The 14,551-nt window shown below is 38.9% G+C and overlaps 1 protein-coding gene across 1 annotated transcript; it reads right to left on the minus strand.

Annotated features, from left to right (window-relative positions):
• Window positions 1-704: 704 nt before the first annotated feature.
• On the minus strand, window positions 705-10,255 carry OLR1 (oxidized low density lipoprotein receptor 1). Its single transcript, XM_010946404.3, has 6 exons — window positions 10,100-10,255; window positions 7,852-7,953; window positions 6,169-6,414; window positions 2,614-2,753; window positions 2,188-2,303; window positions 705-1,922 (listed from the first exon to the last, which is right to left on the minus strand). Exons 1-6 carry the CDS (start codon window positions 10,173-10,175, stop codon window positions 1,778-1,780), a joined length of 825 nt encoding a protein of 274 aa, XP_010944706.1. The 5' UTR covers window positions 10,176-10,255; the 3' UTR covers window positions 705-1,777.
• Window positions 10,256-14,551: the final 4,296 nt, after the last annotated feature.

Consider the following 14,551-nt stretch of genomic DNA (forward strand, 5'->3'; position numbering starts at 1 on the left):
TGAACAAACAGTACCAGTTCTACCCAAAATCTTCCAGAAGGTTGCCCAGAAGGTTGCCATAAAGGAATACTGCTCTGAAAACTAACCCAGAGAAAGCTATTACATGAATAGCAAACTGCCTCCCAGTATCCTTCCTAAACATAGTTGCAAAAACCCTAAGCTAAATTTAGCAGGTCTAAGTGCACTGGATTTAATCATATATTAAATGATAATACGTCCCAAGAACCCAAAGTTGGCTTAGCCTTCTGTAATTATTCAATGTAATTCACCATGTTAAAAACACACAAAAAGAGAAAAACTAAATGACCATCTCAATAGGTATAGAAACTTTTAGACAAATCAATACCTGTTCCTGATAAGACCTCTCAGTATTCTAGGAATAAAAGGGGAATTTCTCACACTGATAAAGATCGTCCATGAAAAAGATACAGTTTACACCATACTTGATGGTGTAACACTGAATGGCTTATTTCCCAGCAAGAACAAAGTAAGGATATGCACCTGCACCACTTTTATTCAACGTTGTACTGGAGGTTCTAGTCTATGAAGTCAGGCAAGGAAAAGAAATTTAAACGTCCAGGAAGGAAAAAAAATTTTATTTGTAGACGACACGGTTAAGTATGTAGAAAGTCCAGTGAAATCCACACACACACAAAATAAAAATTACTAGAAGAAATAAGTGAGTTTATCAAGGTTTCAGGATGTAAGGTTGATATAAAAAAATTTATTATAATTGTATAAACTAGCAAATGACTTTGGAAATAAAAATTACAAATGTTTACATTTGTCTACAGTAGCATGAAAATATGAAATATATGATGATAATCTAACAAAACATGTGAAACATCTCTGCAGTGAAAATTATGAAACATTGTTTAAAGAAAATAAGAAACATCAAAGTAATGGAGATGTATACCTTGTTCGTAAGTTGAACAAATCGGTATTTTTAGGAATTCAGTTTTCCCCCAGTTTATCTATAGATTCAGTGCAATCACATTCAAAGTTTCAAAAGGTTTTTTTTTTAGAAATTGACAAGCAAATTCAAAAATCAAGATGGAAATACAAAGACATAGATTAAGTAAAATAACTCTGAAAAAGAACAACATTGAAGAACTACCACTATGTGATTTCAAGATCTATTATAAAACGACAGAACCCAAAAATAGCATGATGGTGTTTTAACAACACATATACACGAATAGATCAAAGGAAAACTGAATAGAGGGTCCAGAGACGGAACCACCCATGTATGGACAATTGTTGACGAAAGTGCAAAGACAATGTAGTGAAAAAAGAATAGACTTTTCAGTAAATGTTGTGGAAACAATTAAACGTCCATAGGCAGAAAAAATAAAAAATAAAAACTTCCATACACCCATACATGACTTACAAAATAACCCAAAATAAATTATAGATTTCTCTATAAAATCTGAAACTACAAAATGTCTAGGGGAAAACATAGGAGAAAATTTTTGTGACCTTGAGTGAAGCAACAAGTTCTTAGAAACAACAACAGAAACATGAAAATGGACTTCAGTGTAGGCTGGCAGGGAGCCTCGGGACGAGATACGTGAACTAACATAGAAAGAAATAGAAAGAAAACTTTTTACATCAAGGTGTCAAGCAGCCGGATCCCCAGTCTCTGCTAAGCAGTTCCTCAGCTAGTAACAACAGTTCTCAGGGCTCCCCTGGTTTGCACTTAAGTGACGAAGTGTAGCTTAAATTCCAGAAGGAAATTCAAAGTTCTTCTTCTCCTTTTCTTCCAGAGCCTTCAAACTCACTGTGCTCTCAATAGATTCGCCTTCTTCTGACATATGCTGAATGCAGTTAATATGCAGTTTTCAGCAAAAACAGTTCCCCTTTGTATATATGCACAGGTGCCTGAAGGATACATCTGGGAAAAAGCTCCCTGGATTCTAAACCTGCAGGCGAGGAGAAAAAAAAAAAAATTAGATTTCCTTCCACCTTGTGTCAGGCACTTAGCCTTGTCTTAAAGCTTCTAATTAGTAATAAAAGTGAGCAGGAGAACTCAGAAGGCCTGGATGGGTAAATGGGCAAGTCCCTGTGTGAGAGAACTGGAGAAGGAGACTCAGAAATTCCCTGAGCTTCTCTCCAACAGGAAGAGGACAGTGTGTGGAATGCGGCAGCGACTTCACTCGTGGGTTCAACAGAGAATAGGAAACTTACAAGTGGGGCATCAGAGGAGAGCCGTCCTCCCAGAACCACGAGTTGCTGGGTTTCCTCAGTGACAGCCCTATCCAGAACGGGAAACTGGAATGGGCGGTTGCTTGCTGGATGAATTCCTGTAGGGAGTAACGTTTCTGAGTTGATGACAGCGTCGACGTGGACTTTCTAGATTAGATTCACAAAACGGAAGGACCTGAAGAGATCTTTGACATTCTCTTGATGGTTTTTATAGAAATGTCCACTGGAGCCTAGAGATAGCCCATAGCTTCTCCATCCAAGGTCATGCTGTAACCAGTGGCCAGACTAGGCCTGAAACCAGGTACGTATTCTGATTCTCAAAGAAGTGCTCCTTCACCTAGGGCCTAAACCTGATTTATTTCCCTGTCAGCCAATATTCCAGCCCAACACACATCCATAAAAACTCACCAGATCACCTGTGTTATTAATCTTCAGCAACCGGGCATCCAAAGACAAGCAGTTCTCCTGACTTTTTTCCCAATTAAATGGGCCAGAGGAAAATCGGTAACAGTTTTCTTCGTGCCAGAGCCAGTGCTGGGGACAAGGACCTACGAAGTGTAGTATACCTAATCAGTGAGTTATGCCGGAGTAAAAATATTTCTACAATTCTTAAATCAGTCCATCTCTCAGGACGCTCACCTGCACACCACCTCTTAATTAGCATTAGACCCAAAAAAAACACTTTTTTTTTTTTGAAGAAAAAACAAATGAAGCATTCTGATTTTAGAAAACTAAATGAAAAAGCAAAGCTGTTAAAAAGCAGGGCTTGAGCTGGGATACAATTTTAGAATCCGATCTATTTTTTTTAAGTTATATTTGGAATTATGGAAGTGAGAGTTGGGGGGTAATATTTAATAGCTATTCTGCTACCAAAGATATGCTTATATATTTCAGAACTTCAGATCTTTAAATGATGGATTTAGGCTTAAATACTGTGTCTCCTGATTCTGGACATGTACCCATGTGTGACTCTTGAGTACTTAAATTGTGGCTAGTCTCCATTAAGATGTGCTATTAAGTGTAAAATACACACCTGATTTTGAAAACTTAGTATGAAAAAAGAATATAAAATATGCCATTAATAACATTTATATTGATTAGTGTTGAAATAATGTTTCAAGATATTGGGTTAAAGAAAATACGTCACTAAACATAATTTCATGTTTCTTTTTCATTTTTTAATGTAGTTACTAGAAAATTTAATGGTGCATGTGAAACACACACTGTATTTCTTTTGGACAGAGCTGTTCTAGGGAGAACAGTATATTGATGCAAAGAGAGCACCTCAATTTCAATAGGATTTCAGAGAATAGGGAGACGTTTTCAGCAGAAAAATTCTCGGGGAGCCCAAAAATCTCAACTCAGGGCTTAGTCGATAGGCAAAATATGGCAAAGTCTGTGTGTTTACAGGTATTTTAAACAGCCCCGAAATCGTCCTCCTCCTCCTCGCTCTCATCGTCATGTCTTCCGTGTGTTACTAGCACGTGGAATCTCTTTTGTGGGGAACAAAGCTCTTTGGTTCTATGCTGCGACCAAAAATGAAAAATCCAAATCCTTGAGAAAGGCAATGTTTTAATTTCAATTTTCATTGTGGCATAAAGGCATTAGATAATTTCCTAAGAATGGGTTTATCAGAGAGGACAGAGTAGAAGGGCACTGAACTCTGAAAGGAGAAAGTAAATGAGGAAAGGCATACACGAGGCCAGCTTGAAAGCAATGAACACAAGCTTCTTACTTCTTCATTTGCCAAGTGCCGTCCTATTACGTCAAAGGAAAGAATGTATTGGTTAAGAATGTATAAGGAAAGAAAAGTCTGTGCAGTTTTTCCAAGCCATAAAAAGCAAAAAAGACAAATCTCAAAATGTGGTATTCAGACCACCTCTGTTTCTTTTAATTTTTTTTTTTAATGTAACCAAGCACAAAAACCGCTACGTGCCCAAAATGGTTAACAGTAATTTTTGTGTATTAGCTTATTTAATCCTCACAACAATAGTCTGTAGGAGATAGGCTTCATTCATTTTCTTCATTTCAAAAATGGAGAAAATGGGAATTTGAACACGGGCAGTCTAACTGGAGCATCTGTGTGTTTAATCACTGTATCACTCTACCTCTCAAACTCCTGATGGAGTTTGAATTAATTGAGGAAATATTTCTCGGTGCCCCTCAAGACATTCTGATACAGGGTTTGAGGGTAAATGTGGAACTCGCCACTTTTAACAAGCTACGTGGATGATAATTTTGTACGTGGAATGTTGAGAACCACCACTAATTCCAGTGTTCAAATGTCAAGCCTGTTACTGTGAAGATCTCGCATCTTTCCAGCTGGACGACCTCAAGCAAACCATGTATGGTGATTTCTCAGCATCTCTCCTTCTTTATGTTTACACTGAGGACCACGGACTAGTTAGAGAGAAAGATAAAACTCGTCTCAAAGTTGAGAAAACTGGCATATGTTTTCATATGATATTTTATTATTAATGATTTTTGAGAAAATGCTTGATAAAAGGGGGTACTTTTTTTTGGCATCTCTACTAACTAGCCTTGATCTGACACTGTCCAGGAATGGAACACGTTACTTGGCATATCTGCCAGCAAGACATATTGCCTATTATTTTTGATTAGTTGTTCATACTTGGCATCTCTGGGAGATGGTTCTGAAACAGCCATGATGTAGATTTAATCCCATGTGCCTGATAAAAACAAAATCATTTTACAGCCGCACCTGTGAAATAAGCCAATGGCTGGTATGTACCTATGTCTGCTTATATAAACACTCCTAGCCTTGATATGTTAGCCTCCTTCTTTTAAGCCTTCTTTGAGGCGATGTATTATTTTATTTCCTCAGTAGCTCTTGCCTTCAAGAGATTCAATACATAGTTGACGCTTGCTAAAAATTAATTTGCCTAAAAATTTCAGCTAACTTTGGAAATTTAAATAACCTTGTACCCATTAGAGGGATTTATAAAGGCAAAACTATACAAAACTATTTATTGCTTTATTACCATTTAACTTATCTGGGTTTCAATTTTTTCACCTAGTAAATAAAAGGTGGCTATCTAGAAACGATTATTATATAATCTTTATTTAAAGAAACCACATGGTTGAGATCAAGTGAATTGTGCAAGCAGGAAGCTGGAGAAATCTCTGTTTATGATTGGCGGTCAGTTCCAATGCCAAGAATACGGCGCTCTTGCAATGTACCTGTACCTTTGAACGTAACTCCATCTCATACATTTAACTCTCCCCATGACTGAAAGCACATATCTGCTGTAATTATGGACTGTAGAGAACTAAATAATACAAATTACTTCTGTAATAATATCAGAGTTCACATCATCGTTTACTTGTTACAGCTGTGACGATTTCTACCTGCCTCCTAGAGTCTGAGTTCATTTCATCACCTAAAATCAACTCATAGACACTAACTTCCTGGGCCCCTCAGATTTTCGTCTGATTTGAAGCATCTACTCAACACTTACAAGCTTAGCCTACTTTTATTCATTCAAGTTAAATTGATGCAGTACGCTTTAAGAAACAGTGCCACAGAATAAAGCCAATGAAGAGGAAAGGGGTCCCTGGAACACGGGAGACCCCTTAGGAAAAGAAATCAATGATTAAGACACACTGGAATGGAAAAAGATGAGAATCTGTGCAAAGGGTAAGGATGGGAGGGTTCTTCCAGAAAAAAAATCTCAAAGCTAGAATATTAAAAAGAGGAGGCTCTTGTGAGGAAGGAACATTTAAATCCACCAATACGTGCGGTTAATTGAATCAGATTATCTCAAGAATTTGGCATAGGGTAGGGTGAGGATGACGAAAAAAGGATTTCAGTGTAAAATATGATGAATGGACAATGGTACATGTATGATTCTGCCAATTTTGTGTTTAGAGACATTTCCAAAAAAAGGTTAAGATTTACCAAGAAGCTTCCACCACCTCTCTCTACCCCTCCCTCCCTCATACCTGAAAAGTTTGCTGCCTGTTTTAGAGCTTCTTGGAGATTCATTTTCCGTTGTTGAAGTTCCGTTAGTTTCTTGGATTTTTCATCCAGCTTATGGGCAAGGATTTCTACCATTTCTCTGAGCTCCTTCTGTGACTCCTCGGAGAATTTTTCTGCCTGGCGCTGGGCTGAAATCTGTCCCTCCAGGATATCTTCCTGGTGAGTAAGGTTTGCTTGCTGTTGCTTTAGGAGATCAGACACCTGGGATACTAAGCCATAACTGAATTAAGACTCCATTTCCAATCCCCAACAAAAGTGCCTCCACTGGAGTTTGAGGAAATCAAAGAATCAAATCAAACCATCTGCTTTGGCAATAAACTACTGCAAAATGACCCAAATTGGCTTAGAAATTAAGGATTTGGAAGTTCTTTGATATTCCTGAAATATTTTTTTAACATTGGAAACAATCACAGATACTTGTGATTTAGGGGAAAAAAGGATTTTCCTTGCTATTGATGGTCACACACAAGTTAAAAGGAGTCACAAGAAAAATTTTATATCCAGTAGCGTAAATACAATACAGACAATCTAAGGGAGACCCCAGCCAGACTCAGTGACTATTCGTAGGCGTTGTCACTAATGATTTACCTTATTTGTGCCTTAATTCTGCTTTCATCTCTCTATACTTCCAGACTTCCTAATTTTACTCAAAAACTGTGACACTTACCCCATTTTTGAGAAACCCTCCCACCGGAATATTTTAAGCTACTGTGTCACAAGAGTCTGAAAACATTTTTTGAGTTTTAGTTTGTTATTTTTGGATTTATTTTTAGGAAGTGTGGACATGGAAGGAAGGTTGTGAAATCAAGCAGGCAACAAATGGTAAGGGTCCAGTGTCTCGGTTCTGGAAGTTTAATGGTTCAGTGCATAGTAGATCCCCTGACATGAAAGCCAGATTTGACCCTGTTGCAAAGGGGTCAGAGCCTCAGAAGAGTCTTCTAAATCACCACCACTGAGTCAAGGGCTCTCCTCCCAATCATTAGAAAGGGCTTTACAGATTGAAAGTGTTCATAGATTGAAAAAAGTATGTAGTTTGCGACCCTAAATTGAGAAACAAATCAAAGACCTTAATAACCTGGACTCTAGAAGCCTACATAACTCAGATCTACCACCTAAATACATAGGTGGGTTAGATGGATGACTGGCACCATTTTCTTTCCATTTCTTATCCTCTTAACATCTCCTCCTTCCTAAATTGGCCATATTATAAGTTTAAAGAATGTTTTCTTTTATTTATGAAGGCTGCGCTTCTGGCTTCTTAACTTTAAATTGGGACTTAATCATCTCTATTAACACTCAACATTAAATGAAGTTTCTTTTACTTTGGGGTCCCTCAGATGATCTTAGGGACTAGTAACTTCAAATTATTTTCTTCCTCATTATTCTGGAAGGCAAACAGGCTCTCTCCTGGAAGTTATGAAAACAAAACCAAACAAAAACCTACTATTCATAATCTTCACCCCATGCACGTCTCAATCTCTCTGAGGGAAGAGCAAAATACACCCATTCATCTTCCACTCACTCTAAAAACAGTTTGCCTACAATGTATCGAAATCAGGACTGTTTACAGTTGCTATGCAACAAGCTTATAAAACGTGTACACGCTCTCATTTGTTCCTCCGTCTTTTCCCTGCTTCAGCACTTACGTTGTATTATCAGCATTATAACGGTCACCAGTAACCCCAGGCACAGGGTCCCCAGAGTCAAAGCCACAGGGCGCCACCTCCGAGAGGAAAGATAATGAATACCTAGAGTGACAGGGATAGAATCAGAAAGACAAAAATGATGGGGGCAAGCGATCAAACAATTCTTTGGACCCTGTCTGTACCTGGCGTTTTGCAGTAGTTGCCTCTAGTCCTCCCAATGGCTCTGCAAGTAATTCATTACCCACATTTACAGATGAGACATATGGATGGTTAAAGAAGTCAAGCAATTTACCCGTGGTCACACAACTGACGAAATTCAGGAGCCAGGATTCCATACCATATATTTGATTCTAAATTTCTGATTCTAAAGCTTCTGCTTTGTCCTCTCTCCCCACAATGAGTCTCCTCAGTCCAGCTTGGTTGGATTAACTTCCTCTACAGGACAGAGAGGCTGATGTTTTTTAACACAGACACACAACCATAGCAGGACCCTGGGGGGCCTTCCTGGGACAGACCCCTCCCCCATATCCTCTGCTGTAGCTCCTCTCTGAAGGACCCAGAAAATAGCATCTCATGCATATTTCCCGAGTTTTTCAGATGCTAAAAACCACCACCAAAGGGAAGAAATTAACTACTTGAAGATTGTGAGCACATGGCCCCCAGACCTTCTGGCATCTTGGGATTGCTGATGTTGACCACCCTGTTCCCTCAGCATCAACCAATCAGAGAATTGTGCACAAGCTGATCATGTATCTGCCACCCCCTCCCTCACCTGGCCTTTAAATATGCTTTGCTGAAATCCTTAGAGGAGTTCAGGTTTTCTTGGGCGTGAGCCACCTGTCCCCCTCGCTCAGCCCTGCAATAAACCTTTCTGTGCTCCACACTCCAATGTTTCGGTTTATTTGGCCTCACTGTGCACAGGGCACATGAACTCGCGTTCAGCAACACACACAGTTATAAGTAATGTACCACAAATTGATGTCAGACACCAAGCAAATAAAACCTCTGGTCAGTTAATCGCCTGAGATAGCCTCAAAGAACTAAGACACAGTTTTGTTCTGTTCAATTTTTATTCCACTAAAGTTACCTTGAAGTTGGAGTCAGTGACCAAGGAAAAACAGGAATGAAACCTCAGTATTCATTTGATTCATATTAACATCATGTCCTACACTCATACCGGCTGTAGCCCTCTTGTTACAAGAGACAAATTCCCCATTATTACAAAAATGAATAAATAATGTAGCTCACAGATGTATGGATATCTGATTACGTGTCCCACCACTTAAAAAGCACAGATATTACTGGTTCCAGAGGAAAACATTCATGTAATGGATTTGGACTCCTCACCTTGTAAGATAAGCAAGTAAGGCACTGCTAATGTTATCCTTTATGTGCAAATAAGGAAACTGAACATTGAGTGACTTGCCTGAGATCACACAGATGTTAAGCTCCAAACATAGGTCTTGAATCCAATCAGTAGCTACATGATTTGGAACATCACACTCACAAAAGTTCCGGTGTGAGTGTGTCATGATCCAAATCAATCAAAGCTCAAATATAGTCACAGAGCTCTCATGTATCAAACGCACTTCTATTGGACTCAACAGATGATACAAACAAAATAGAAATTTTTGACAGGAAGGAATATGGTTCATCCTCTGATTGGAAAGTTACTAAGCTTCTAGAATGTGTGTGGCAAGTTGGCAGAAAAGAAGTTGAAGATAGTTTTGTGTCTTGCAAATAATTGCCCAATCCTTGCCTTAGGGGAAAATATCTGAGCACATCTTTCAATCAACATTTCCCTCTGGTCAATATTTATTCCATATTCTAAGAGAGCAGTCCTCGCTCTGCAACTTACTAGCTGCATAAAACTGAATAATTTAGTTAATCCTCATGATCCCCAGACAGTCCTCTATGAAAGGGAGGTAACAGTAGCCCTAATCTCAAGGTGTGAAGATTTAGAGATGTAATGCATGTAAAATGAATATCATAGAGCAAGCCTGTTGCCAGCGTTCAGTAGAAGTTAGTCATCATTCTCCACAACATCCTCATTCAGATCAAGTTCGTTTATTCATCACATCACCTCTGTTATCACCATCATATCTGACTTGTTTTCCTTTTAAGTAAATGTGATTAGCTCTTTAATGTCTTCCTATACTTGGATGTTTTAGTCCTCTAATCCTGTATCCAATTAGTTTACATTTTTAAGCTAATCCTGCCCTTGTACACATTTATCCACCCCTGGTACCTTTAGCTTTTTCTCCATTTGGCTTCTGATCAGGTTGATCCTTCATGGTCTTGCTCTTGAGGTCTTCAAAAGTCATTACCAAATCTATTCCAAGAATGAGCGAGTGAAGCGGTCAAGGACTTCTACAAAGTAAAAATGCGTGAGTTCCTGCTGGAGTGTTTAAATAGCTCCTGCTGTCCAACAGAATGACCCAATCATTGGTAGGAGGAAGGAGAGGCTTTGCTTCATACTGGGAAGTTGGCTGACGCAAATTCTTGAGTTATGTCTATTGCAGGAGGGAGGAAAGTGGTGATTTGGATAGCGTTTCAGGATATTTCACTAAGTAATTTATGAAAGGGAAAACTGTATTTTCCATAAGCATTAGAGGAGAGGAATTTGTACCTAGGCTTCAGATAAGGAAATTGAAATTCAAAAGTGTAAGTCACGCTAAATTTGTGGAAGAGTGTGCATTTAGCCCAGATTATTTGAGTCCATATCCATATTTGTTTATTTCACTGTAGCGGACTAGCTCTATACTGTGTCTTTCATAAGTCTCACATTTTCCTTTTTAATTTGGACTTTTTTCATCAGCAATAGTAGTAATACTCAGCACAGCTGAATTGCCCATCAAAGAATATGTTTTATACATGATTGACTTGAGGCACGAAGACTCTTCGGTGGGATCCCAGTAAAGATCCTTTACATATGCATTGGTAGAATTCTCACCTATTTGTCTCTCACAACCTCCTAACCAGATAAGAAATGTCTCATTGCTGTTTATACTTTTAAAAAAATCCTTATTTTTAAAGGTATCTTCTATAGTAGTTATGGGCAAAATCACATGATATCTGATATTTGTTTCAAACTACAACAGGGAAAACTAAAAGGAAGGGGATACATAAAAGAAGATTGGAGAAAAATATAAATAAATAAAATATCTAGGAAACTATTAGGAAAAATCACCAATACTGACAGGCTAAATTTTTTTTATTCTCTTTTCCTGTGCAGAGTATCTGAGACCAAACTGAAGAAAGTTTATCTATCACTTAAAGGTTTATTCTATGACAGTTCACAGAAGAAAGCTCAGCACATAGCAAATACACTCTAGTCAAATCAACTTGTAATGAATCAATGTTACTTACTTTTATCACTCAAGCCCCATCTCACCTCCCTTGATTGTGAGGAAGAAAGACTAGAAACATTACAGCATTCACCATGGTGACTTTCCCATAAATAGAATCTCAGGAAATTATTTGAATGATGAATTAATAGATACTAAAATGCTACCACAGGGAAGAGGACACCGTATCATTTTCCACAGTGACACAGCGATTTTGGATGCCATCAGTATTCTAGTGGATTACGACGAGACATACAGGTACACTCACTCATGAAATGGGCATGACACATGTTTCTTGTGAGCTCATCACATCCTAGTAACCTTTTATGGGTTGTCCTGTGTCTCCGGTGGATATGTGTGAGTTTACAGTTAAAATACCCAAAGAAACACAGGATCAGAAAGAAAGAGCTATATTCTTTAGGGAAGTCCCAAGATGCAGCTAGATGTCTCAGATTTCTGCTCTTCACCTCCACCCTTCACCCACGAGGCCCAGGAAAGCATGATCACCCATTGTCCTTGGGGTCAACACTCACAGGAAGCTCACGGAGGAGTCCAGGGCCTGGGGAGGGGGAGGGGGAGGGGCGGCGTGCTCTACAAATTCTGCACTCCCTTCAAAAACAATTCCTTTTTTTCTTTAAAAAATCCTCTCAAAATCTATAAGTTGGATTGCCATCATCATTTTTTTTAATTTTGTATACTCTAACAGTGCACTGCATTGATGTTCAATTCAATTAACATTTTTCCATCAACATTTTTCCATCTCGCCAACTAAATTATATGCCCTTTAAAAGTAAGCTCCTTCTATTAAGAGATTCCCATTCTTTTCTACCACCCTAGCATACCAGATATTGTGCAATAGTCTGCAAACTAATTTCTCCTGACAGTTAACGCTTGAGATTCTTAACTAGGACAACATCACCAACTGGATTTTTAAACTACAAAGACATTTAAGGAAAATCTATCTCAGTTCTTTTATTTTGAGAAAGTGGAACTAAAGTCCCCTTCCACCAAGATTTAAGTGGTTTACTGAATATCTCTTTTCTATCTGATGCTAGACAAGAACTCAGCTCCCTGGTCTTTCAATTATACCAGATGATAAAAGACATAGGTGACTTCTTCTTGCTGCTATTATAAATGCAATATGACTCTCTCTCAAAGGATTCAGAGACAGACTTTTCAGATCACCAAGGCAGAGGATACTCAGTTTGTAGGAGACGTTAAACATAGTGTGGAGTAAAGCACAGCCACACCAGCGTCATCCTCAAATCTTTTCCTGACATCCTTCCAACCAGAAGTTCACATGGAGGAGCCACAGCATGGAGAATGTCAAATGAGACCTGTCACTGTCTTCTGGGTGATTTAGCCCCTCAGTGTGGCCATTTTTTTGCTTTCCCTTTTCAAGCCTGTTAGAAACAAGTAGGTTCCTCTTTTTTTTTTTTTTTTATTGTAGTAAAACTTATGTAACATAAATTATTTTTTTTACCATTTTAGCCATTTTTAAGTGCACAGTTTAGTGGCATTAAGCACATTCACCTTGTTGTGCAACTGGCACCACTATCCATTTCCATAACTTTTTCATCTTCTTCAACTGAAACTCTGTATCCATTAAACAATAACCCCTGTGACTACTGTGATGGTTGATTTTATGTGTCATCTTGAGTGGCTCACAGCGGGCCTGGATGTTTGGTGAAACATTCTTCCAGTGTTTCTGCAAGGGGGTTTTCGTATGAGATTCACATCTTAATCAGTAGAGTAAGGCAGATTTCTCTCCACAATGGGAGTGGGCCTCGTCCAATCAGTTGAAGACCTGTGTAGACAAAAAGACTGATTTCCTCCAAAAAAAAAAATTCTCCAGCAGACAACCTTTGGACCAGAACTGCACCATTGACTCTCCTACACCTTAAGCCTAGAGATTTGGACTTGTCAACCTCCATAATTATATAAGTCAGTTTCTTATAATAAATCTCTTCCTCTACATATACAAATTCTACTGGTTTCATTTCTCTGGAAAACCTGATTAATACAACTCCCAATTCCTTCCCTCTTCCAGTTCCTGGAAGCAACTATCCTACTTTCTGTCTTGATGAATTTGACTCCTCTAGGAAGCCTACAGTATTTGTCCTTTTGTGTCTGACTTGTTTCATTTAGCATAATGTCTTTAAGGTCCATCCACATGGTAGCATGAATCATAATTTCCTTTCCTTTCAAAGCTGAATAATATTCTACTGTATGTGTATGCCACATTTTGTTTATCTATTTCTTCATTGGTGAACATTTGGGTTTTTCCTGCTTTTGAAAGGTCCGTGGGGATAATTTCCATAATCTTTATGGGGCAGAGAGATGGACAGACTTGACAGACCTTAAGTGGTTCTCATTATCCCTGCCTCCTGATGTTCATGCCCTTGTGTGTTCTCCACCCCCTGAGTGTGGGCGGGACCTGTGGCGTGGAGTGCAGCGAAGGTAATGTCATGTATATGGGTTACAGAAGGTATAGTGCCTACGTCATTAAGGTTTCTCTCTGTTCTCCTCTCTCTCTGCCTGAACTTAAACAAGCAAGCATGACTCCTATAGTCACAGAAAAATGGATTCTGCCTAAGGGAGTTTACAAGTGATTCCTTCCCTAGTTAAGCCTTCAGATGAGAACACAATCCAGTAGACACCTTGACTGTAGTCTTGTGAGACCCTAAACAGAGGACACACACTTCTGACCCATAGATACTGTGAGATAATAAATGTGTGTTGTTTTACATTACTGCTTAATTTATGGCAGTGTGTTGCATGGTATATAAAACAGATGATCCTGTGATAATCTTAACCCTCTCGTTTTGTTAAACTTTCTTAAATCTAATCCTTTTACTGACTTTCAGTGACTCTGAGGTTGACATTGGACCCTTAGTCTGTTGCCTTGGTTCATAATATATCAACGCTATAGTTGACGTCTTCCGGGTGGAGCTCCCACTAGTTGCAAGAGAGAACTGGTTTCTCCTGCCACATTATTTATTTCTGGTTGGGGTTTGTTTTTTATGTTTTTTGTTTTTTGGGGGTTTTTTTGCTTTTTTTTTTAAATGGAGGTGCTGGGGATTGAACCCAGGACCTTGTGCATGCTAAGCACACACTCTACCACTGAGCTATACCCCCCTCCCCATATTATCTATTTCTGAAGACACGGCTGTGGCCAAACTCACTGCTCAGCTCTTTATAGCTCACTCTTGATGACTCGGGCTAATACTAGTCCTAGAGCCCGTCTCACTGGGGCAAGGGAGGCAGGGAACCCACAGAGGTCACCTGGCTAGACAAGGTCAAAAGGAGAACAACCACAGGAGCCAGCAATGAGTAATTGTTTAGCCGCGCTC

This window comes from Camelus bactrianus, chromosome 34 (genome assembly GCF_048773025.1).
Source record: "Camelus bactrianus isolate YW-2024 breed Bactrian camel chromosome 34, ASM4877302v1, whole genome shotgun sequence".
NCBI lineage: Eukaryota > Metazoa > Chordata > Mammalia > Artiodactyla > Camelidae > Camelus > Camelus bactrianus.